The sequence below is a fragment of the Palaemon carinicauda genome, chromosome 19 (genome assembly GCF_036898095.1).
Source record: "Palaemon carinicauda isolate YSFRI2023 chromosome 19, ASM3689809v2, whole genome shotgun sequence".
Taxonomy (NCBI): domain Eukaryota; kingdom Metazoa; phylum Arthropoda; class Malacostraca; order Decapoda; family Palaemonidae; genus Palaemon; species Palaemon carinicauda.
The window spans coordinates 119,296,867-119,324,029 of record NC_090743.1 but is presented as its reverse complement, the minus strand read 5'-3'; the positions used below and the strand labels follow the sequence as shown (position 1 = coordinate 119,324,029).

At 36.6% G+C, this 27,163-nt stretch overlaps 2 protein-coding genes across 7 annotated transcripts in view; both read right to left on the bottom strand.

Moving 5' to 3' along the window:
- LOC137658791 (arfaptin-2-like) overlaps positions 1-14,176 on the bottom strand; it is a 31,190-nt gene extending 17,014 nt beyond the window's left edge. For 3 of the 6 annotated variants that reach the window (XM_068393827.1, XM_068393824.1, XM_068393826.1), the window contains exons 1-4: positions 10,239-10,351; positions 8,387-8,655; positions 6,970-7,191; positions 247-392 (exon numbers count right to left, since the gene is read on the bottom strand). In XM_068393827.1, the coding sequence (XP_068249928.1) occupies positions 247-392; positions 6,970-7,191; positions 8,387-8,655; positions 10,239-10,279 (678 nt within the window). In that variant the 5' untranslated portion in view covers positions 10,280-10,351. Of the gene's footprint in view, positions 1-246; positions 393-6,969; positions 7,192-8,386; positions 8,656-10,238; positions 10,352-14,023 lie in introns of those variants that run through there. The other 3 variants (XM_068393828.1, XM_068393829.1, XM_068393825.1) reach the window with 3 other exon arrangements.
- The window catches only part of LOC137658792 (pre-mRNA-splicing factor CWC25 homolog), a 585,361-nt gene that overhangs the window by 160,602 nt on the left and 397,596 nt on the right, over positions 1-27,163 (bottom strand). The window lies entirely within an intron of this gene.

Genomic DNA, 27,163 nt, shown 5'->3' with positions numbered 1-27,163 from the left:
GTCTATACTCTCTTGCTGAAAACACAATGGCTATTCTGTGAGCAGCAGGAGGGCAGGGCTTCCACAGCCTCCTACCAGTAACTACCTACACCTCATTATAAATTTTAAAAGCAGTTTCCAGCTTCACTGAAATCATGTAAGTTTGTATGTGCAAGAACAAATATCTTTATTATGTACACTATGATTAAAAACTAATTTAAAGCTGTATAAATGTTAGACTGATTTAAGTGCTTTTGAATATCATACCTGGGCTAGATCAGCAAACGCATCGCCTAACTGTTGCTGTGTTTGAACAACATGGTAAAAATGTGAAGATAAAGCTCTTGCTAAACGTAGTATTTGTGAATATTTACGTTGGGTGTCTCGCAGCGCCTCAATCTGACCTTCCAGTTCTGTTGAAAGAAATGTGAATGAAATACAATGGAATACCGTAGTTTTTTTTTTTTTTCATATATGAGGATAAATAAAAATTGGTTAAAAGATTTCAACATCGCACATATATATCAATGACACTTCAAAAATTGATCCTTCATAGAATTTATATTTTTGTGAATGCACTTTTTAAAACTGCATTTCAGCTTATACTCATCAATTATGAGGATTTCACTTGCAAACAGCTAAGATAGGTAACTGGAAATGACTGTGTATGAGAAACTTTTTTGCTGCCTGTCCAATGAAAGAAAGTTTAATTTTCTGTTTAACTGCCAAATCACAAACTTTTATTTGAAGTATTGTACCATAATTTGTATTTTACCCAACTATTCAAACCTGAGACCTTTAATAAGAGTATGAATTCAGATAAGCTGAAACGGACATTATATCTCGACGAGATAACTACCAACAAGTAGTGTCTGGAAAGCTCCGCCCACCTCTTAGTCATCAGGACTTGCCAATTTTAACCATTAGACCATAGACTAGTTGAGTGGTTGAGACAGAAGTTCAACTTTTTAAGACTCCTGTTTGCATGGTAGTAATCTGTTCTACACAAATAAAAACTATCCTTTTGAAGGAAGAACTCCCAATAAATGATGTTCTGACAGGTTAAACTTTCCCAAGAATTATCCAACCACCTTCTCCTGTATTGGAGCAAAGGTGATAACTAAATCAACCTTGAAACAGTCTGAGTATAGGGATTCTGTAGGAGTCAGTCAGTACTCTGTCATGTCATGGGAGAGCCTTTATCCTTGTACATGATATGTTGTCAAAGTGTTTCCATAGCTATCACGCGAAATAGGCTTGAATACATTTCTATTTATCCTACTCCTTGTTTAGGGGGATGGGGGAGATAAACTTCTAAACAGATCCTGTCCGAGACCTGGCATGATCAAGATTGTTGATCAGCTAGCAAATCAGACTGAAAGGGGAAAGGCTCAAGCATCCCAGTGATCATGTGGATGTTGGAAAGCATTCACTACCAGGTAATTCTTCTACTTTTCTAAATTGGTACAGGTTGAGATGGCATGCTGTCCATCCCACACTGTGCCAAATCCAAAGCAGCAGCCAAAGTCGTCAACAAGTTCATGCCAAAGAGGAAGAGATGGGAGAATAAAAGAAATAACCAAAAGAAAAGAGAAAGTGCTGACTAATTTAGTTGGATCAACACTTGGGCACGAAGGTCCAGTGGGAAAGCAGTTCCCACTATCCATCAGAGCCCAGCTGCTAATCCCTAAGCATCCCATCCTCGTCAAGGCTTCAGCATCTGAGGGCCACGAAGCAAGAAGCCTTTCTTCTAAACAATGATGTAGGGACCAATCTTCCCTTAGCAACTGAACATGTCTAATATTACATTCCTCTTGTTTGGGATTCATCTGCCTTCTTGCTTGCCGATTCAAGCTACTATGGCGTTGTTGCTCATTAATACTAAAGGGTGCCCCAAAAATTCTTAGAATGCTTGGAGTGATAGAAATCTCGCTTGCATTTCCAACACATTTTTGTGTAGACGTTTTCTTGTTTTCACAACACACATGATGTGACCAAGTTACATGGGTGTCCCATCCCTCTATTGGCAAATCTGAGAATATGAAGGTATGGAGATGAGACCGACTCCCTTGGTGATAGTTTCCTTGTCAGCCACAAGCTTACTGATGTGATCGTCTGCTTGAAAGACACTTGCTGGCGCCATGTCATATCAGCATGCCCATAGGCTTCAACTTTTTAGGTGTGAAGTTCGACATTTCCCAATTTATCACGATCACCAGATCGCACCTGACGAAGAGCAGATTCAACCTATAGGAGAAATACAAAGTTATATCCTATGCGAGACGGCCCATGCCGAAGCCAATGTAAGCACTTGTGTGAACATTTGGGGAGCGAGCAGTACACTGTGTGAAACACTGGATTTCGGACCAAGTAGGAGGTGGAGGTACTTCTGGGAGGCCAGATGAACGGGCACTTGGAATTCCGCATCCTACAAATCCACTGAAAACATGAAAGACAGCACAACTCATACAGTTTGTATATTGAACCTAGTCTGCAGAACAAACTGGTTCAGGGGTGAGAGAGGTCAATGCCCGTCTCCAACCCAAAGTCGATTTCTCTATCTGATTGAATTGACTATAGAACCACCGAGATCTGTCTCAAATGATTTCCAGCATATTCTTTGCTGATTTCAGAGAAAACTGGAAAACCATTGATGTGCAAGTGGGGAAAGGTCAAAGGATTTTGAAAGATAGGTGGTATCCATCCAGAATTACTTTTACTAAATTGCTCTGTTCTATGTTGCTGCCCGTTTGCCAATGGCATGACAGGCATCACCTCAAGGTTGCTGGAGGAGGAGACTGCCGACTTCAGCATCCACTGGACTGGATTTAATGGTTTAAAGGCCGCTCATAAATGGCAGAATCAAGGAAGTGAAAATGTCCTAGAGACTGACCATACATACAGTACATATGATCCCCTTCCAAGCCCCCTCTCAACCCAAGCTAGGGACAAAATGAAGATGATGGATTGACGAACTAAAAAAGTTTGAGGGTGTGGACTAGCACAGAAAGACCATAAACAGACGCAAGTGGAAGGACATGTTTGAGGACTTTGTTCTACAGTGGACTTGTAACTGAGGGCCAGGCAATGGCTGCTAATGACTCAGATACACACATAGGCTCCCCCAAAAACCAACATCCTTAGCTCGCAAGGAGGGCAAGGTTGCAGACGCTACAAGAAACGATCGAGCTTGAGCGGTACTCTAACTCCAATCCGGCAGATCACCAGACAGGGATGTTTCCAGTAGGCTACCACAACACTAATCTGGCTTTGGGGATAGTCACAGCTTTCTTAAAAACCAATCCTGATAGCGAGGCAGTCTCTGCCACAGCCACTTTCATAGGGCTTTGACTGCTGAAGGTAACAGCGCAGTGGATGAGTGAGTCCTGGCTAGCCTTCCTTCACTTTTCCACCATTACCTCTTCCTCAGAACAGGTTTCAGTATAGACACATTCCTCAATACTGTCGCCGCCTCTTGTCCACCTTGCTTAGAGGATAAAGATAAGACTGCATCACTAACCTCAGGACTAACTTGGCATATTGGCTGGCTAACTGTGTACTGTATCATGGAGATCACTGCCTTCCCAGACAGGACCCACTTTCTATACTTTGCCAACACCCCAGGATTTCACAAATCCCAAGAAGCAGGTTGGCCAGGACACCTACCACCTATTGAGATACTACTGCTAGGGAGTTATTGGGACCTTTGACTGGCTAGACAGTACTACATTGGATCCCTATCCCTGGTAACGGCTAATTTTCCCTTTGCCTACACATACACTGAATAGTCTGGCCTATTCTTTCCACAGTCTCCTCTGTCCTCATACACCTGACAACACTGAGATTACCAAACAATTCTTCTGCATTTAAAGGGTTAACTATTGTACTGTAATTATTCAGTGCCTACTTTCCTCTGGGAAAGAGTAGAAGAGACTTAAGCTATGGTAAGCAGCTTTTCAAGTAGCACTCCAAAATTAAAGCATTGTTCTCTAGTCTTGGGTAGTGTCATAGCCACAGTACCATGGTCTTCCACTGTCATGGGTAGAGTTCTTTTGCTTGAGGGTATATTCAAGTACACTATTCTATCTTATTTCCCTTCCTCTTCTTTTTTGAAGTTTTTATAGTTTATTTATATGAAAAATCTAATCTATTGGTGTTAGTATTCTTAAAATATTTTACTCTTATTGTGCACTACCTCACTTGTAGTTCGTTTATTTCCTTATTTCCTTTCCTCACCGGGATATTTTTCCCTGTTGAAGTGCTAGGGTTGTAGCTTAGCTTACATTAATAATAATAATGATAATAATAATCATGAAGTAGGTGACTGCACCAGACCAATGGTCAATCCAGGTAGCCAACTGGAGACTGGCCACAGAAGAGGCTTACAGATACTGTACTTTGGTCTCTATCATCTCCAGAGGAACTCCAATCGTAAGAGCAAAAAACACTATCAATAGAAAGAGCATATGACATTCTAAGCTTCTGGCATGTAAAATCTCCTCTGTAGAGAGAGTACGGAAGGCAGGATCTTACACAAGACACCAGCAGATTTTCAGCCACACACAAGCAAGATTGAACCATGGAAATTTCAGGTGAGTCCTTGATCCTTGAGGGGTGCCTTAATGGTAATCAATGACCATAGGTCACAAGCCATGAGGGAAAAAATAATGCAAGAACGTGGACAAACGAACATTCTATCTTGGGCTTTCTGCCGGACCAAGGTCAGGCAGCATTGAAGGGTAAAAAATCTTTGATTTCTCCACTCTCGATATAGAGATTGCCACAACCACCTCAGGAAACAGTTTTCTCCTTGCAGATAAGGCACACTTTGGACAGCAATTCAAACTGTAGTGTTCCTTAAAGAAGCTAGGATCACCCTTCCCTTCAGGAACTGAATTACTTTTGGTAAACATACCCATAGACCGACGAACTACCATGTACTTTATTCTTTATGGTGCATCCCACTCACCAAAATCAGGACCGTGTTGCATCATCATCTATTGTGCAAGCGATGCCCTTAAGAACACCGAAAGCTGTCTTGGGTGGTCAGCTGCTGCTTTTCAATAGTGTGGACCGTCTCCACTGACCTGAAAGTCACAGGAAGAACGATCATGGGGTGAGCATCACGCAGTGACAGATCTCTAGGTGATAAATTATGAAAGACATTCCTAATTATGCTTAAGCAAAGAAATGTCTGATCACTTCTATAAATGAAAACACTGATCACTGGCTCCTCCCAGCCGTGGTTCTCTACCGTGTGAACGAGATGGAACCTTGCCACAAGTCATCTTCCTTCCCTTTAATACCAAGTATATCTAGGGAGATAGACAGAGATGTTCCTTGCGCGTGCAGGAAAAGGGGAGGGAGAAGGGGGGCTAGTCCTTCAACACATACGAGATCAAGCACTGGTGACATGTGCGTGCACTTTTGTAACAGAGTTATCTTCCCTGGATAGGTCGGCCCTTGGTATCTCACTCTCTCACGTACGACGAAACAGATCATACGGTCCCTCTCATACGGGGAGGGGGATTTCAAAGCCTCGCAAGACTCTTAGCATTCAGTCGAGCACCGCGGGAAAAAGGGAAAGAAGGTCGCAGCCCTTCATCAGGAGTGACTATATAGCAAAGGCACCTTCCCTGATTTGATCAGTTCTTGGTCAATCACTCACTCGTACATGAAAAAAGATCAGACAAGAGTATAACAAGACTCCTGTCGATCAGTCTTCCTGAACTTCAATGGCTTTTTCTTTTTAGCAGCAGTCATAAAAATCTGACAGAGAGGAAGAGGAGGAAGAAAATTTGGGAGGAGGAGGAGGAGAAGCACATGCATTTCTTCCTCTTGCCAGCCTTCCTCGGCGTCGAGGTCTTAAAAGGCTAACGATGACACTCCCAGAAAGGAAAAGGGGCCACCGGGATCTCTTGAATATGGGGATGGCTGCGAACAGTGATGGCCTCTGAAAAACGCACAAAGATGACAATTATCAATGGCAGATTTGGACATGAACCTAACACACTTCTGGCTTTACCAGGACACAACCCCATATCCTTGTACTTTTTCATTAATTCTGAAACCAGAAAAAGAAAGAATTAATTCGAGAGGTAACAACAGTGCATCTGTAATGATTGTGCTTGAAATCGAAAAGAGGTAGTCTTAATGACATAGACGTGGGCAAAGCTTTCTCCGCACTACCTCGTTAAGTTTTGATGGCTGTTCAAGCATTGCGAAAGTCTTAATTCTGTTAAAGGAGGATGGTTTGCGTTCGTGTAGGAACAAATTGAAAGCCGGTTCTTCCACAATGTTTTCAAGCATCTGGCAACTAAGCTTTTGCTGATAACGTTTTCTTTATAATCTTCCCCTGTTTTGGGTTAGATTTCTCTTGCTTGAGGGTACAATCAGGCACACTATTCTATACGTTTCCAAATTTCCTTTCTTCACTGGGCTATTTTCCCGGTTGGAGCCCTTGGGTTTATAGCATCCTGCTTTTCCTACCATGATTGTATCTTAGCCACTAATAACACAATTCAATACTAGATCTATTTTGACTGGTGTTTTACAGGGTAGTTCCTGGGCTTCTGTTGATTAAGTGTACTGTACTGTACTATGATCATGATACCTCTGGAAATAAGACTCATATTTCAGCTACTTGGTTACTCCAATAAAATTTGAAGTTTGTACTGGTCTTACAAGAAATCTGAAATGATTTGTGAAGTGTTCTAGTTTGTAATAACCTCAATTAGTAGCTATAGAGTATACAAGTCTCAAGTGTTGCAAAAAGTAGTTAATAACTGATCTTCGGGAGTTTTAAACTGATGGAAGGCAACAATGCAAGCCAATAACAATTCAGGAAATTTTAAAAGCTTACAAGACACTTTAAATAAGAAGATTTGTAAGTGCAGTATACAAAGGTTCTTTGAAAAGTAACAGCTATATACAGCATTACATCACAAGACTTGAAACTATATGAATCCAGGTATTGCATTAGGAACTTACCAGAATCAACTGTCCGTGAAGATTTCCCTAATTTCTCGGAAATGAGCTGCTTAGTGCACTTATACGTAGAGATAGACCATGTCTTAATGCTCTCCATTTTGCTTCCCCCGGACCGGACAACCGCTGCGCCGTTTTCACTGCTGGGTGTCGTAGGCGTTGCTAAGGGGACGGGAGACATGGCTGGAAACGGCGAGATATAACAGGACCACTTATTCCCGTACTCTGAAACATTACTTACATAGGGGTCCAGGGGTTTAAAATGACTTTATTCTGGGTCTCACCATCACCAAATGTGCCTTTTCCAAATTCCCATTAAATTACAGAGGGTAACCACTTAAAATGTCTTGTCAAAATATTGCAAAACTACTGTGCCTATCTTAATAAATGGCAAGGGACACTTCACTAAATGCTTTATTTCATTTAAAATTATATTTCTGACAAAAGCAAAACTGTTCTAGACAAGAAAGCTTAATCAATACTGAAGGACAAGCACAGATATGAAAGTAAGCATATCAAAGTATCAACAAGGTACTTTACTCTAATAAGTTGCAAAATTTCAACCAGCATCATCAAATAAGAGTATCTACTACAGAATGAATTCCTAAAAATAACTTCAGGGGCACAAAAAGTAACAAAAGTTAGCAATACAAAACACATTCTTCCTCTTAGAATACGTACACGTATCTTTTTGAGCTATTAGCAATAAAAAAGGTCATAATACAAACTAATTCATGCCCGTAATATGTAACATGCCAGCATGAATGGTACAGTACATTAATCGTGTACAGTACTTGAAAATATAATCAGAATACCTACGACCGCTTTAAATAGCATTTTTGTCGTTAATTATTAGCATCTTTTAATTAAATTACCCCTAAACAATTGCTGTTACTTCATTATAAAATCCTCTAGCTACTCAAAGCTACTAAAGCATTCTCAATTGATCAGAGATTTGGGTATTCGCAGAATACATTACTTTATCAAATATACAGATGAAGGTTTTCTATAATAAGTCCACAGACAGCTGCACAAGTGACTTATTAGATGGTCCAGTTGAAAATTTGTATGCATGAGCACACCTGGTCCAATCTAGTCTATTACCTATCACTTAGAATTAATTACTTATCAAAATGATCCTCAATCTATAATTAGCTGATTTATTTTAATTCTTGCTTGAATAAAAATTAAAAGAACTAATACTAATCAGATACTGCATGCAGCACAATCATCCTGTTAAACTATCCCCATAGGTTATTACCTTGAAAGAATTCACTTACTAATAATGAATATTACCTTGAAAGAATTCACTTACTAATAATGAAGGTGACCCTAACAAACTTTATAGCAACAACAATCATAAACAAACTTTCAATAAACAGATGACAATTAATTAACAGTATGAATTAAGATAACTCACCAGGACTATTGGCATTATTGGGGGAGGCATATGATGAGCCTGGGTTGTGAGGATACTGCGGAAGAGACGTGGGCCGGTTCTGAGAGACTGCTATGGGCTGCGTCGGAGATGTCGGCGACTGTACTCCCCCAGAGTTGTTTATAGCATTGCTCATGGACATTCCAGCTCCAGCTAGGGGTTGACTCTCCGAATTGACGGCATTGTCATTCAACGCAACATTCTGCATGCTGCCTTCGCTCAGATCTCCGTCCATATTTACTTCTGAAATTCTGAAGGGAAAATTATGGTCAATGAGGATCTATTGTTTTAATGTGTGTGTCTTGAATTATTGTGACATGCCTTGAATAAATAAGCTATGTACTTTGCTTCTGCCTATAATCTTCATGTTAATTAGAACAAGAGTTCAAATTTTGTAAATTTCTGTGATTCTTGTATGATCTTTGCTTATGAAATTCCGATTGTTACAATAAAAGACTACTGTATACTTTATATATATTCTGAAGTACCCTGCCAACGATACATGCAAACAGTTTCCAGAAAGAAAAATATGAAAATACAGTACTAGAAGTTATGAACATGGGTCAGCCGGTTCGCATAAAAAAAATCCACTGTAAGTTTGAACTTTTGACATTTAGTAAGAAATATACATTTTCTCCTAGTTATAACATCCCATTATTAGAAAACCACTTTTGAGAGTGTAGAACTCCGCCACGGCAGCTTATGTCTCAAAATCAGCTTGCCTTTCCAAGAATCAATTTAGACCAAAGGCATATTTGAAGTCTGTGTCAGATCCATGTGTGAACTTGGGGTTGAGGTTGGGGTTAATTTGGTTGACCTTTTGCTCGACCTTAAACTTTGACCTAGGACTTTCAAAATTGAATCACTTCCATGTATCAACATAATTAATCCCTGAAAGTTTCACTACTCTCAAGAGTACAATTGTGGCCAGGAAGTTGTTCATAAAAAAAAAAAAAAAAAAAATGAGAGAGAGAGAGAGAGAGAGAGAGAGAGAGAGAGAGAGAGAGAGAGAGAGAGAGAGAGAGAGAGAGACGAACAGGGGCAAAAACCTAACGTCCTCCTAACTTCATTGACGGAGGTAAACATGTAGACCAACTTTCTAATACTGTAAAGTCATTACATCACAACCAACGTAATGTACTTTACATATACTTTACAGTGCCTCTATACAAACTATTAGCTGAACTTAATTCTAACAAGGTTTGAAAAACTAATTAGGCCAAAAAAAGATCAAAAAAATTTACAATATACTAATATTACATCTACAAAACTACCTCCACCACTTCATTTTGGCTAAGGATTCATTTCTTTGCTCTCAAGAACAGTAATCAGACTTTCCTCCTCGACTCCCAAGAGATTAATCTCAAGTAGTTTCTTATCTGACAATACTATCAACCCAGGATCACCATAGTAGAGAGTTATCACTGAAACTATACAAATAAATAACTTGTACTACTGGCTACAGTTTCCCTCAAAAATAGAAGTCTATATATGTCTACTTCTTTAAATCTGCAGAAATATTTTCAATTTAATATTCCTCAATCCCATTTAGAAAAAATCTATTTTCTTCTACAGAATGTTGGTGTTGTAGCCAATTATGATAAGCTAATATGTGATAATGTTTAAAATGGTATCTTTAATAATACATAAATCATACAGCATTGTGCTGCTTTGTCAATAATCCCCAGTCCTTCATTTTTAAAAAATATTATGGTGTACATCTGATAGGCCTATTGTCTAAATCCTAGAAGAAATTAAGTAACAACAGGTTTTCCAATAATAAAGAATGTAAATATGGAAAATATTCACAGAAGAAAGAATACCCAGAACATACTTCTGATATGCAGTTGAAAAAAGTTGATCTAATTTTGACATTTTTAAAGATAAACAGAAAACAAAAGATCACAAAACTTTAACTCAGCGTGTGAGCTATCTACGAGCCACCACGGAACTACTCGCTTGAGACGCTGAGAACCTCTTAAGCACATTGATATCAAAAGTACAATCAGTTACAGACTCTGACTCAAGAGCCTAGTAACATTCTATGAAGTGAATTAACATTTTTAGTAATTATTATTATTATTACCTAAGCTACAACCCTAGTTGGAAAAGCAGGATGTTATAAGCCCAGGGGCTCAAACAGGGAAAATAGCCCAGTGAGAAATGGAAATAAGGAAAAACAAAATATTTCAAGAACAGTAACAACATTAAAATAAATATTTCCCATATAAACTATAAAACAACTTTACATTGGAAGACCATGGTACAAGAGTCTATGGCACTACCAAAGACTAGAGAACAATGGTTTGATTTTGGAGTGTCCTTCTCCTTAAAGAGCTGCTGACCATAGCTGAAGACTTTCTTCTACCCTTACCAAGAGGAAAGTAGCCACTGAACAATTACAGTGCAGTTGTCTAATTAGCTTACAGTTTACCTAGCTAATTATTATTCAAACGGGAGATGGTGTCCCTATCTCGCTGCTTAGTAGCCTAGCCTAATCCTAAGTTTTGGATGTCTAGTTATGACTGTTGGTTAGGCAAATGTGCCATTCCTAACATTAAAAGGCAGAAGCTGATAACTTTGCAATAATTGCAAACTTGCAATCGCCTTATCTTGACCAACAACCGCCAGTTAGCTTGAGGGTGCAGTCGGGCACACTTTTCTATCTAATTTTTCTTCCTCTTATTTTGTTAAGTTTTTATAGTTTATATAGGAATTATTTATTTAAATGTTACTGTTCTTAAAATATCTATTTTTCCTTGTTTCCTTCCCTCACTGGGCTACTTTCCATAATAATATTATCCATGGTCTTGGTCTCTCTTGGCTACCAAAGTTAGTCTGCCCAAAAAACTAGGGCCTATTTTATTTAATAAATCTTTTCTTATTAATAAATGACCTATCTATATTTTTTGTTTAACACTAGTTTTATACATTCAACATTATTATTGCAAACCAATTATTTGTTTTAAAGTGTTCTACATTGGACAATTGTAAGTACAGTATTTAGTACCATAATTTAAGTTTCTTTAAGACCCTACACCAAATTAATTCTATCAATTAACCACACTTTGAAAGGCTAACCAACAGGATAAATGTCTGATATAGCAATGCTATGTTACCAAATGAATAATCCATTTTTTTTTTTTTTTTTAACCAGTACTCTAATGATCAAACAATAAAGGAAAAACTAATGAACTGGTGTTTATGAAGATTACTCCACTGTAAAGTTAAATTCAGCAGTCAAACTGCATCCAAACTTTAACAGTAACAGCAATGATACTTGAATCCTTTCATATATTTCATACATTATAAAATCAGAATGATGGCAAGTGGTTTTGGCCCTTATTCCAAAGGGAAAATGAAAACCAGTGAATAAGAAGCTACATATTTAGCAATAAAAATATGAAAATATACATAGTACAGGTATTCACTGTTGATTGTTAGTTTTGAATATAATGTTACTCTGGGAAGTGTAGGCTACAATACAACGTATGGACTAAAACGCATCATTTGTTTTCCAGTTAAATTAATAAAATAAAAAACCAATATCGTCGCAAACTCTCCCTCCCATCAAATGCACTCAGTTTAACAATGGCTCCCTTGTGTGTAAAAAAAGAGTAGTGAACATTGGCAAAATGCAACAAAATTTATATGCAAAATCAAGACAAAGTATCCACTGATAACCACATTCTTTCAGCAGTTTAGTACAAGAACAAGAAATTAGGACAGGAAGAGAACCTGTGGACCTTAAATTTTTTTATATAAAGAGTCGAGGTAAAATGTGTTAGTTACGAAATGGTGTGCAAGGAACATATGGCATTATCATCTGAACGAGGTATTCCACTTTTACAATTTGCGGTACTTTAAGTAAGGTTTGGATAAGAGTGGCAACTCACATGTAAGATGCAGTCCCCTAGCTTAAGACAGTTTAGGATGCATCCCTGAAATTGGCCTTACATCACCGTATCTGTTTTAGCTTACTTTTACACAATAGTTGTAAACTGGTTTTTGCAAACATAATTGATATAATCCTACATAACTGTTTGAACCACATTACTTAGTTCACTGGTTAAGAATAACCTATATACCTACTTTCGTATATATACCTTTTTTCTGATTTTTTTTTTTTTTTGTCATCATGACAGAAGAATACCCAGAGAACTGTTAAAAAATTCCTGACAGGTGGTTCTTCTGTCCAAACTTTGATTTCCCATTTTCTGTATCCTAGTTCCGGTAACCATTCGTATCCTACAATCATAATTCTTGCTTCTGGCACATGACTTTTTGACCAATCTCCTACCTCGTTTCTATACAAGGTACACCCCTTTAAATAGTTGCTCCTCCCACAAATGTGCAAGATTTGAAACCATTCTTCGATTCATATTTAAGAAAGATGTCCGTATTAACAGCATACAAAACAACAAGTCATTTTCCTTAAAGAGGAAATGAGAATGGTTACTGGCGTGTTTAAAGGAATTTTAAAATTGGGAGCCTTTATTTATATATCAGCAGCCGGTTCCTCCATTGTGCATAGTAAATGGAAACTAACTAACCTAAACTTCCGCAACTAACCTACAAGCCGTGTCCTTACCTACTTGCCTAGTGGGGGGAGAGGGGGGGAGCCTAATGCTCTTACACTGCTGTATTCTTAGGTGGCAGTCATGATACATACAGGTGACTGCTATCATATATACACCCCTAAAATGGTTTACATGTCGTAAATCATCAGATAAGCGTGCTTTATAAGTCTTATGGACAGGTTAAACTAGGAGAAACCCTGTTTCAAGAGTGACGCCAGTTGGGAAGCAACCACAGGTTTGAGATTTTGTCTCGAGTTAAACTATGTATAAGCTCTCCAAGAGGTAAATAGGTAAGGGTAATATTTCGTTAGAATCCCATTCAGCCATTTCTGCATGAAAAACATTTTTTTTTTGTTAGTTTTCTTGTTGTTGACAATAAAAGCGTTAGGTGGGGTGAGATTCTAACAAAATATTACCATATCTTCCGTTGTTTGAATGTCTATCGCTAGGAAATACGAACTTGCCTCAATTATTTGCATCAGAAGTGTTCAACGTACCAATAAATACATCAAGAACATTTCTTGTTTTCTTCAATATAAACATTGTGCTACAGTAAATATTTACTCCATGGCTAACTATTGGCAACACTTAAAAGTCTACACTTCTGCTGAAGCTGAAAGTTCAAGAACAGAGTTTTCTTAACTTTCAAATTAACCCAGAATGAAATAAAATACGAGACATGGAAATAAATGGATTACGTCATGAAAAAAAAAAATATACCGTGAGAAAAATATCAATTGTCTCCACCTTCCATACCAAGGTACGAAAGGGTGGGTTACAGTATATCTTAAGAAATGTCAAAGATGCATAAATATGAATAAACTAATATGCATGTCAAAGAGTCTTGCTCTGCACAATGCCAGATATTACAAAAGGCCCGAAAATAACTCCTTGACTTTGATACACTCCTAGACATAAAGCCAGCCTTGGGCCTCCCATCTAACCTCATCACAGGGTTGTGTCTTACAATCTGCCGACACAAATCGCACGATATTGCTTACTACTTTATTCTAGCATCCGATTATAGTCAAATACGTACCTAAAACTTGCCGTAGATCATGAACTTATAACCATTAATCTGTCAAAACTCATCACAACACACCAAGCTGTCTGCTGATGACGTCACTGCCGCGTATCAGACAGAGGGTGCTAGTCATCATTTTCTATTAAATTGTTTTTCTCCATATGACAGCTTCTAATTAAATGAATTAGATATTTGAGATTAAATAATTATAAGCTTTATGGTTCAATTTTATTTGGGCAATTTCAGTGCCCTGTGTAAAACTAAAATACTGTTACTGAATCTGTAGGCTGACTTTTCGAGACTTCTTGCTACAGCAAAAATCCACAGTTTTTGATTTGACATAACAGTTTTCCTACTTAACATTTAATTTCATCTATAGTTGGAATATAAGTTATTATAAGAGTTATAAATTATGGCTGTGCGTTTTATACTTATTGATTTTTGCAAAATTCATGATTGTGGGAAGCGTTAAAAAATGAAAATTATCGTACATTAATCTCTATTAAGCAACGTATAGGTCATACATTTATATTTAAATTGTCTTACCTTACAAATTTTCCTATTGATTCGTTAAATTCATTACACGTGTTTCGCCCTGTTTTGAGGAAAAGTAATTCTTAATTCTTAATATTCTTAATATTTCACGATGAGCATTATTATACAAACAAAACAAGAGGCATACTTATTCCGTAAACAGTATATGTTTTTTTATAGATAATCTTTAGACTTTCAAGAAAGTTATTCACAATAGATAATAGTATTAGGCCTATACATTCATTATATAATTCTTATTTTATAGTTACCAGAGTTACTACACAATAGCATGTATTAATGAAACAATGATAGTGTGTAACTTTTTTTTTGTCTCCAGACGAATAGTCACGTGAGTATTGCCACGCCACACAGTAAACGCTGAACCAGTTATTGTATATTTCTAAGTACCATGAATTAATTCCAAGAACATTTCTCATGATTAGACTACTGTGATTTATGGACAACATATACCAGATGAGAGTCAAATTAGTCAATAAATATACAAGGATAAACTGATTTTGAAGCAAGTTATAAATGGGCGTTAGCTAAGACTTGCGTATTCTTCGCAATTTTTCACAGTTTTAGACATCTCCTTGCGAGTTTTTAACGTTTTCTGGCGTTTTTCGCAGTTATGTTATCGTTAATCGGTGTTTATTTGCGGTTTTCTGAAGTTTTCCGGTGTTTTTTCGCGGTTTTTAACGTTTTTTTTCGGCGTTTTCGCGTGTTACTTAACGTATTACGCGTTTTTTACCGTTTTCCCCGAGTAAAAATTCGTATTCTACCGTATATCCTTATAACTCCAAGGAGGAACCACAGTCATTTTATATGAAATGCAAAAAGGAAAGGTTATTAATTCGTAAAGCAGTGTAACCAACTGTAAATTGCTCATACTCGCCATTTCTTCTTCAACCACTAGAAGTGAGAAACATAATTTCAACTCTATTTTCTACCTTAGAGTGCTACAGTAGTCATGGTGGCGGCATAGATTAAGGTTTTGTAGACTAAAACATCAGAAAAGTGTTTTATTCAGAACTAATGACTAAGCAACATGAGTTCATGACTCTCATTTTCTATCTTTTTCAAATGATTGAAGTCCCAGTTTTGTTTACAAGTCAAGTTTTAGATAGTCTGCACGTACTGCAGACCTATGTTTATCCATTCAAAACTTAAATTCATTCACATAAAATAGAACATTAAAATAAGTTGTGCTTAAGTTGCCATTAGTAATAATTAATACAATCAAATTTCAATATCAAAAGGCTTATTATCATGAGGTGATTTTTCTTTTTAATTTTAATCTTTGTGGAAGATCGGACTAGAATTGACAAAAAAAAAATCTCCATAGTATTGAAACATCGTAGAATCAAATGTCAAAATATAGGCTATGTATCGATTTTAACGCAGGCATCTTAGAAAATCCTAAAACAGAAGAAAAAGACAATTTGATTATATGAGTATTATATGTTGTATGACCAGGCATCTATATTGTACCGAGGTAACAACAAAATCCTATTTTTTTGGACGATTATGACACCAATTACAATTTGTACACAATGACAATCATGACTTACCGGTAGGCCTATCAATTATTATTATTATTATTATTATTATTATTATTATTATTATTATTATTATTATTATTATTATTATTATTAATTGCTAAGCTACAACCCTAGTTAGAAAAGTAGGATGCTATAAGCCCAGGGGCCCTAACAGGGAAAATAGCCCAGTAGGGAAAGGAAACAAGGAAAACTTAAATATTTTAAAAACAATAACAACATTAAAATAAATATTTCCTATTTAAGCTATAGATAATTTAACAAAACAAGAGGAAGAGAAATTGGATAGAATATTGTGCCCCTCAAGCAAGAGAACTCTAACCCAAGACAGTGGAAGACCATGGTACAGAGGCTATGACACTACCCAAGACTAGAGAACAATGGTTTGATTTTGGAGTGTCCTTCTCCTAGAAGAGCTGCTTACCATAGCTAAAGAGTCTCTTCTACCTTTACCAAGAGGAAAGGAGCCATTGAGCAATTGCAGTGCAGTAATTAACCCCTTGGGTGAAGAAAAATTCTTTGGTTATCTCAGCGTTGTCAGGTGTATGAGGATAGAGTAAAATCTGAAAAGAATAGGCCAGACTATTCGGTGTATGTGTAGGCAAAGGGAAAGAACCGTAACCAGAGAGAAGGATCCAATGTAGCACTGTCTGGCCAGTCAAAGGATCCCATAACTCTCTAATGGTAGTATCTCAACGGGTGGCTGGTGCCCTGGCCAACCTATTACCTACTTGATGAATTTACTTTGCTATAAACTCAATCCCAATATCAATCAAGTCAGGGGTATCAGTTTTCTAAGCAAACTATGTTTTTATTTCCGATTTATTACATCTAGGCCTATTATTTTTTTTCAGTTCCAATTTTATCTTTGAAATATTAACAGCTTCTATATTTTTAATTTCTAGGAAAACACATTTACAATTTCTTATACATTTCAATAAAACCAATCATCTATAATTTTATCTAAATGACTTTATCTGCAATTTTCATCTTGATGTTTTATGAATGATAAAAACTGAAATGTCTTGTTACCAACTACAAAATTTTATATTAAAATCTGCCCCCACCCCAAATAAAAAAACTATTTTCATTTCATGTGTCTAGGTCACCATTACGAAGTTTATTGGCTTCCTGTGATCGATCAGACAAAAGTCTCCCACCATCGCCAATCTGTAATTGGCCAGCGTGGTGATGAACATATTGAAGAACTGTAGATGAGCCAAAAATTAAGTATGATGACATATGAAATCTTAATAAGGGTGAGGCTCCATCCTCTACATCTACACCATTATTGATATTGGTATTAATGGTAGGCCTATATGTGTATACGCAATTTGGTAAGCTGGGTGCAGAATGACACGGGAATATTATGGACCTACAGTACCTAAGTTGAGTGCTATACCACTCAAGTCAACTACTATTACACCTCTATGTCACACCTACCACCCCTCTAGACACCAAGTCACCCCACTACCATTTCAACCTTAGAATAAAATCACACCTTCAAACTTTAAATCACCCCCTTGAAGTTCTAGGTCACACCAATCGCCCTTTAGGCTCCAAGTCACCCCATCTACCTTTCAAACTTAGAATAAAATCAACCCATCACCCCCTTCGAACTTTAAATCACCCCTTGAAGTTCTAGGTCACACCAATCGCCCCTTTGGCTCTAAGTCACCCCATCTACCTTTCAAACTTAGAATAAAATCACCCCCTTCAAACTCTAAATCACCCCTTGAAGTTCTAGGTCACACCAATCACCCCTTAGGCTTCAAGTCACGCCATTTACCTTTCAAACTTAGAATACAATTACATCAACCCTTCAAGCTTTAAATCACCCCCTTGAAGTTCTAGGTCACCCCAATCACCCCCTAGGCTCCAAGACACACCCCACTACCTTTCAAACTTAGAATAAAATCACCCATTATTATTATTATTATTATTATTATTATTATTATTATTATTATTATTATTATTATTATTATTATTATTATTATTATTATTATTATTATTATTAGCCTAAATATGTAAAGATCCCAAATGATTAAGGGGACCAGCCACCTGTTTTATGGCCCGTAGATTTGATCTTTATCTGTCCTTTGCATTAGTTATTTTCGTTGTTATTCACTCAATTTATCTTTAAATTATATTAATTTCAGTTTCATACGTCTGGCAGCGATGTAGTCTACCTTGTGGTCTGTTTGTGGACCACCTTGATACGTTTTACCGGTTGGCTGAGAGAAAGCCTAATAGTAATATAGTATCCTACCGTAGACTAGTTCTCCTAAGCTAATTACCTAAATAGATCACGCTGCTGGTAGACGAAGATTTTTATCTCATAACTATACAAAATGGATACATAGTGGTGAATTTTAAATAACTATTCGAGAATATACTGAAAAACTTATAGAAAAATTGAAAAGAAGCTTCGACGAAAAACAGTGAATTGTTGTGGTACAGGGTTTTCCTCCCTCGCCTTTCCACCCGGAAAACTATGCCGTTCAAGTGTTGTGAAAATAATTGTAAGGAAAATTGTATAAACGGGCCCAAAGTCAATAATATCTCTCTCTCTCTCTCTCTCTCTCTCTCTCTCTCTCTCTCTCTCTCTCTCTCTCTCTCTCTCTCTCTCTCTCTCTCTCTCTCTCTCATATAAGTAGTGTTTACATGGTTGTAGGCTATTTATATCCAATGTTAAATTTTGTTAACGATATATGTATTTGAATTACAAAATTAAGTAGCTCTATATAGACATTGAGTTGAAATCAATCGGTGGTAGCTTAAAACTATATAACAAAATGACGAAAAAATTATACAACCTAGAAGATTTCTGCATTTATTTTTAATGTATTTGAAATATAAAATGTTTTCCTCCGGTAAAATATCCAAGTTAATAGACGGTCTTTGAAATTGCTAATCATTATAATCAATCTTATGCACCACTTATCATGGTTTTGTCATAGGGTCGACATTTGATTGCAATGAAGCAATAGCTTTCATAGTATGGGCTGTTCTGTCCAGCTTTCGTTGTGGTTCATATTATTCTTGTAAAAACTATAAAAGCCAGAATGTTATTTAATGTTATAAAGTAATGAGAGGGTTTGAAAAAATTGTCTACAGTAATCACCGTGATTGCTAATAATAATACGATAAATGGTAAGCATTGTCGTATTTTGCAACTCAACACTGCTGTTTATATTCTACCACCATCAAGCTGCAAGAATGCAGACTTTGACTTTTGTTTTTCATGTTTAACACATTGCACATACTGAAGTGTGTCACGATTAACTGGTTGGGTCTCAAGGATGATTGCAAAACTATTGTATTTCCAAAATTTCCATTCAGCAAAAATTGTAACGAACCAAATGTATTCTTTGCTTCCCTGGAAGTCGTTAGAAGTTAACAATTAAAGCATTACGGCTCTCCACCTTTGAAAAACTATAAACAAATTTGGATATATTATTACAACAATGCGAAATCTTGGGTAAGAAGAACAATTGTTTAATTAAAATGATGCAGCACATTTATACAGATTTTTTCTTTTTTCTTTTTGGGGGTCAATATTTAATGTAAAGTCAATATCTAAAGTGAAAAGAAGTGATAGAGAATATTGTACCCCACTTACGTGTGATGAAAATGGTATGAAATAAAATTTCTTGTCAAGGACTTTGAAGAAGACAGGTTAGATACTTGGGAGAAATGTTCTGGTGAAATATTGACGGCTTCTCATACTGTATATATATATATATATATATATATATATATATATATATATATATATATATATATCTATATATATATATATATATATATATATATATATATATATATATATATATATATATATATATTCTTACGAAGCTAGTCTAGCGTAGAGTAAATCATTTATTTATGTATTTCATATGTGCATTTAAGAGGTGAATAGCCAGCTCATAAGGTGAGTTCCTCTCTTGTAGTTTCAAGTTTTGTATGCAAATTGCACAAGACTTTTGTCGTTCATTTTATTGTATTTTTAGTTCAAGTCAGTATGTGTAAACACATTATTTTTTAAAGATTAACTTTTTATTTCACATATTTTGCTACGAAGACTTATGTAAACTGAATTAAGTATGCAGTAAGAACCATACGAGATATGAACAAGTGCTTATGTAAATTTTTTATGGTATTGCGTCATGTTTGTGAGAGATTACACAATTCTTATGTTTGCCACGTGTTAAGAAGGTTCGTGAAAACCCAGAGTTATTTTATCTCTTTTTTTTATTATTCCGAGAACGGGATTGGGCTGAGCTGGCTGAGAGAGGGTTACCTTGCAAGCAAGGTTTGTTCCCCTGAATTTTTATGTAATTGGTAACTCTGGCACCGTTAGAGACGGCCCCAGAGGTACTAGACCTCCTCACCTAGAAGAATCTAGAATAACCAAGTCAATGTATACGAGGCCTGTCTAAAAAGTATCCAACCTTATGCTGGAAAAAATATTTCACATACCTGACAGGATTTGAACCCTAATCCCCTTCAAAGTACGCCCCTTGTGCTTGCACACACTTAGCCCACTGATCCATCCATTGCTGGAAACACCTCTGGAAGTCTTCTTTTGGAATGGTGTTCATCTTCGCCGTCGCGTTCCGCATTATCTCTTCTCTAGTCTCAAAACGGGATCCTTTCAGTGGTGTCTTCAATTTTGGAAACAACCAGAAGTAGCAAGGAGCCATGTCTCGAGAGTAGGGAGGTTGGCAAACAACTGGAATTTCATGTTTGGCCAAGAAATGTTGGATCAATTGGGATGAGTGTGCGGGGCGTTCGTGATGCGGTTGCCAATTTTTCGCCGTCCCCATGTCTGGCCTTTTGCGCCAAACTGCGTCATGGAGACGCTGGAGAACATCTTGATAGTACTCCTTTGTCATTGTTTGTCATTTTGTGATGCACAATTCCACGGATATCAAAGAAAACAGTCAGCATCACCTTCATTTTGCTTGGCACCTGTCGTGCTTTTTTCGGCCTTGGAGACTCGGGATGCTTCCATTGCGACGACTGTCTTTTTTTTTCTGGGTCGTACCCGTACACCCATGACTCATCTCCAGTTATCACGGTGTTCAGAAACTAAGGATCAGTGTTGGCAGTGTCCTGGAGGTCCTTTGCAACTTGAAAACGGAGGTCCTTTTGTTCCGGCGACAACAACCTGGGCACAAATTTCGCAGCCACTCTGTGCATGTTCAAATCATCACGCAAAATTGCATGTGCGGAATGTTTACTCACTCCAACCTCTAGGGCAATCTCCCGCATGGTCGAACGACGATCTGCCATCACCAAATTTCACACCCTCTCAACAACAGCTGCACTCCAACCAGTTTGGGGCCTGCCGGAACGATGGTCACTCTCTGTTGATGCACGGCCACTTTTGAATCGGTTGAACCACTCCTTAATTTATGTTACACCAATCGCATCTTCTCCAAACACCTGCTGAATCTTACGCTTTGAGAATCACCAAGCTTTTGACAAAATTTGATGCAGTATCTTTGCTCAACACGTTCAGTCATCTTGAGAGAATCAGTAATCCGACAGACACGTTGTGTAGCACCTCACTCAGCGACCGACAGGCGGCAACTGACGCGCTGGATGGTGGTGAAAAAATTCACGCATGTGCATGAAGGTGTCTTCCATCACTGTGCAGAGTGGCGTCACGCTATCGTCTCTATTTTGGACGGGAAAAATAAAAGTCGGATACTTTTTAGACAGGCCTCGTATATATATATATATATATATATATATATATATATATATATATATATATATATATATATATATATATGCACCCCCAGGGATGCACTGGAGCAGAAGAGATCCAGCCTTTCCCTTTGTAAGAGCCAACCAACATCCGCTCTCTCAAGTACCTTGAGTGTGTGTCCTCTTCAAAGTGATGAAGTTTGTGCCCAACGTATATCATGTGTAGTGTGTTAAAACGTTACTACAACTTTGAAAGTGATTTTAAATTTCTTGTGTTGTGGTGAGTGCTGGTATCGTGCAAATTTTGTAACTGGCACTATGATACTTATGTGAAAACATGAAGTATATTTGTACTGCTATTTAGTTAAAACTTCGTGTGAGCTAAAGATTCGTAAGTTTATCAGTTACTTTATGTATTTTCTATAAGAGTTTAATCATCAGAGTGTTAAAGGTTAACTATTTTCATTAATTACCAAGATTAAGTATTTGTGTAAAATTTAGTTTCCAGTGAAACAAGTGATTGTATAATTTTCAGAGTGTAATATTTTCTTGTTTTAGTCTAAGGTTTTATTCAAATTTAATATTTCGAGTCAAGTGATTTTATAATTTTCAGAGAGTAACATTATCTTGTCTTAGTCTAAGTTTTTGTTCAGAATTAATATTTTAAGTGATTAATTTTTGGTGTAAATTCTATCAGTGTTGTAATTTTCATAGAATATATCTATTTTTGTCAAGAGTGCATTATTTCGATCACCAGTGTTTCTTTTAGAACTCTCTCGTATCTCTGTTAAAGAATCGAAGTAAGAGGTTGTTTTGATAATAATAATTACCCAGTTTGTTTTGAGTGTATGTAAGAGGCCTTTGGATATTCAGTATTTTTACATATTGCCCTCTGGGAGTTATATAATTTCCTCAAAGCTCAGGTATTAATTTTTTCAAGTGTAACAGATGTGTGTAAAAATAAATAGGTGAGTTTGGAACTCAGGAGGTTGTGTAACTTGCCAGCTGTAATATATAATATAATGTATTTTGGTGCCCAGACACGGGACCATAATATATTTTGGTGCCCAGATCCTTGGGATCGAGCGAGTATGTTTTAGATATTGGGGATAACTGGGCCGTGTTTTCATTAAAAGTTTGAACAGTATAGTGTTGATAGGATTCTGTGTATTGTTAGAATATATATACACACACATATATATATATATATATATATATATATATATATGTATATTATATATATATATATATATATATATATATATCTATATATATATATATATATATATATATATAAATTTCAGTATGAAGAAGCTACCTCTGGTATGGCATAAATACCCATAAGTTCAAAGCCCAGAATACTGAGATAGGTTTCAAGTTGCTTCTCTTCTTCCTCCTAGTCAACTACAAGTCATCAATTATCAAAAGACATTCATGATGTACCCATGAATTTCAAATGTTGTTTTCAAACAGGATTAACTACTGATAGGCTAGCTGGAGTAAGGGAAGTTGGCCTGTAAGGACAGTGAGACGAGCTGTCACCAACAACTGACGGTTTATTGAAACAGGTGCGAGAATATAATACAAGGTGCAGACGGAAATGTAGCATGCGCGCTGGCGCCAATCCGGCTTGAACCAACCGCCAAAAAATGTGTGTTTTTTCACACATACAAATACTTGAAATACAAGTCAATGAAATAATGTAACGAAATGATAAATACATGAAATTGTAGCTCTGAGGGTGCAAAACAAATATATACAATTAGCCACAGTGTGGCTAAAGGAGAATTTAAATGAAATGGAGAATTCTATGAGAATGCTGAACGACGGAGGGAGCGATGTCCTCACAGGCCGAAACCTATTTCAGTATGAAGGGGCTACCTCTGGCATGGCATAAAAACCTGTAAGTTCAAAGCCCAGGGCACTGAAATAGGTTTCAAGTTGCTTCTCTTCTTCATCCTAATCAACTACAAGTAATCAATTATCAAAAGACATTCATAATGTACTAATGAATTTCGAATGTTGTCTTCAAACACGATTGACTACTATAGACTAGCTGGAGTAAGGGAAGTTGGCCAAATCTTTAAATGCTCCCTTAAGGGTGCTATGGTGTGCAGAACCCCACCCACTTTAAACCTCAAATATTTACGATTCTATGTAAAAAGTAAAAGTGTATACTTATGTAAACATTTACGAGAAAAACAATGGAAGTGATCTGAAATCTGTTAGTACCCCTTAAGAGAACTGTGTGGGGTGAAGCAGAACCCTCACCCTCTTAAAAATTCTGATAGAATGAACATTAATGCCAGCAGAATGGCAGCTACATGTGAAGAAGGAGACAAAGATAAAAGTAATTCTTGCCTTGAAGATAATCAACAAAGAATTGCAGCACTAAGATATCAGGAATCGAGAAATAAAAGAATAACTTGACTTCAGGCTAACCGACAAAGAATGATTACTCAGTGAAACCAACAAATACAAGAAGAAGCATAGAATAATCACCATATTGATAGAGTCGGGCATGCAGAAGTTAGAGCACGTACGTTTAATGCAGAACAATGGCGTCTTGGTGCCTTCACCTATGATCCAAGACATGGTAAGAAACAAGAGATGGTACAAATTGGCTTGATGTCCCAAAAATGTAATCACTATGATGCTTTGAAATGGAAGAATGAACCTCCTGGATTGCGTTGCAGTGGAAGGAATCTTCCGCTGACTTTCTTACAAATATCCTCTCCCACCTTAACATAGGAAATGCTTCATCTTCACAGTTTCCACAAATGTAATATTTGGTGATAAGAGTATCTAGGTGGTAAAAAAAAAACATGTGTTTCAGAATAAGTCATCACAGTGAAAAGTTACATGAATCAACCAGTAGCATACTGATTACAGACATTGCTTTTTAATCCTACACCCGGGCAATGCCGGGTAATTGTGCTAGTGTATATATATATATATATATATATATATATATATATATATATATATATATATATACCTTTCTGAGTGAGGATAAGGATACGTTAATGTGGTGTAAGGGTTTGTGTATGGCCATGAGAGCGGTCAGACGAAAATCTATCACCACCACCAACCCACAATAGCCAGCGTGATGATGAAAACTGGCCAAACCCCAGACACAAATAAGGACATTTCTGAATCCTTTGTTCTCTAGAGGACTTGAAAAAAGTTGAATTTGTTCTTTTGCATATATATATATATATATATATATATATATATATATATATATATATATATATATATATATGTATATGTATATATTTATATATATACACACATATATATATATATGTATATATACATATACATATATATGTGTGTGTTCGTTGAAAAAATGAATTGCACAATTATTAAGATAAGGAAATAATCATGTAGGCTACCTGGTGGTCAGTCGACTGAGTGGGCTCAATGCTCCTACTACTTTATTAAACTCATGAGCGTTTGTACTGTGTAGTCATTGCACATTGGCAATGAATTATGCACTCTCAGGTGGCTACTGGTAGGCTATCGATTAGCATTACCAAACCATGCGGTAGAGAGAGAGAGAGAGAGAGAGAGAGAGAGAGAGAGAGAGAGAGAGAGAGAGAGAGAGAGAGAGAGGGGCTAATCTAATAATGTGAGTAATCGTCGAGTACGTGCTTCTAGCCAGAAACAGGCGAATCTCAAATTGTTGTCTTGGACGTGAATATAATGAGACATGACTCGGCGATTATTACAGCGTTCCAACTGACTATTTCTTCTCATCCTCTGTAGCTTCTGTTGAAGGGAAACTGCCTTGAATAACGACGCAAAGAAGAAGAAAAGGTAACTATCTTTTTAAATAGTTATTTAATCATTAGTCTCTCGCTCTGTACCTCAATACTTTGATGAATCGAAGCTGGCTTTTATCATAGTACTAATATATTAAACTAAAACACCGTATTATTATTATTGTTATTACTTGCTAAGCTGCAACCTTATTTGGAAAAGCAGAATGCTATAAGGCCAGGGGGCCCAACGGAGAAAATAGCAAGGTTAGAATACACGTCGATGATCAAATGTATTGCAGCTGATAGTTATTTGTTTATTAGTTTATTAGACGTGGGATCGAATTGCTTGAATGTAGAACAGTCTTCAGATGCTGTTTAATATTCTTTGTTTGAAGGAGGTCATTTGTTTCATGGCTGGGATACGAATTTTCTCTCTCAGGTGGGTTACTTCATTGACAGGTGATAGAGTTTTATTGGTGCTACTATAGCGTGAGGTCTACCACACTATAGCGTGAGGTCTACCTCCCGTTAGCACTATAGCGTGAGGTCTACCGCTGAATTATTCGTCCCTCATAGATAAAACACATTTCATACATTTTTTTAAGCAATAAACACTCAATTTAACCATATATTAGAAATGTCTTAAAATTATAATTGGAATTTTAATTACATTGAAAAAAAAATTAATAAAGGTGAAAATATACATGTTATCATATATTTCCATATTTATTCTAGCGATACAAAACAATAGACACTTAATTTAAACATATCTTAGAAATGACTTAAATAGATAATTGGATTTCTAATTACATTAAAAAAAAAGGAATAAAGGTACAAATAAACATGTTATCGGTCTACTGCTAAATTATTCGTCCCTCATAGATAAAAGACATTTCATACATTTGTTTAAGCAATAAACACTTAATTTAAACATATCTTAGAAATGACTTAAATAGATAATTGGATTTCTAATTACATTAAAAAAAGAAATAAAGGTAAAAATAAACATGTTATCCTATATTTCCAAACATTTATCCTAGCGGTACACACTTCGTACATCTTCTAAAAAAGACACAAATAGATCATTGGAAATTTTTCTCATCACCTTCCAGCAAAAATAATCAAGATGAGACTGGAACAGCTGACGACCAACACCTCGCATTAATCTCTTCAGAATCATCGTTTTAGCGTCCAACCACGATCGCTCAATTGCCTGTCGCTGGATCCACATAATATTGCTGGTGGTTCACTGTAGAATGCTGGTACCCCATGACATTTAGGTTGTGGAAGGTCCAAGCTTGTCGCGTGGTAGACCTCACCCTCCGCCTGGGTAGGCGACATATGGCGGTAGACCTCACGCTATAGTAGCACCGTTTTATTGATGTATTAGGCCTACCCCTAGATACATGAATTGTGGCCGTTGATGGCGTGAAAAAAATCTCAGATTTTGAATCCAAAATAGCTTATAAAATATCGATAATTATTGATATTTTAGGTGTAGCAATAAGAAGTACTTGTTGTTTCAATTTTCTTCCAACTATTGATAATTGTTACAATTTAGCATGCTTTGAAATACA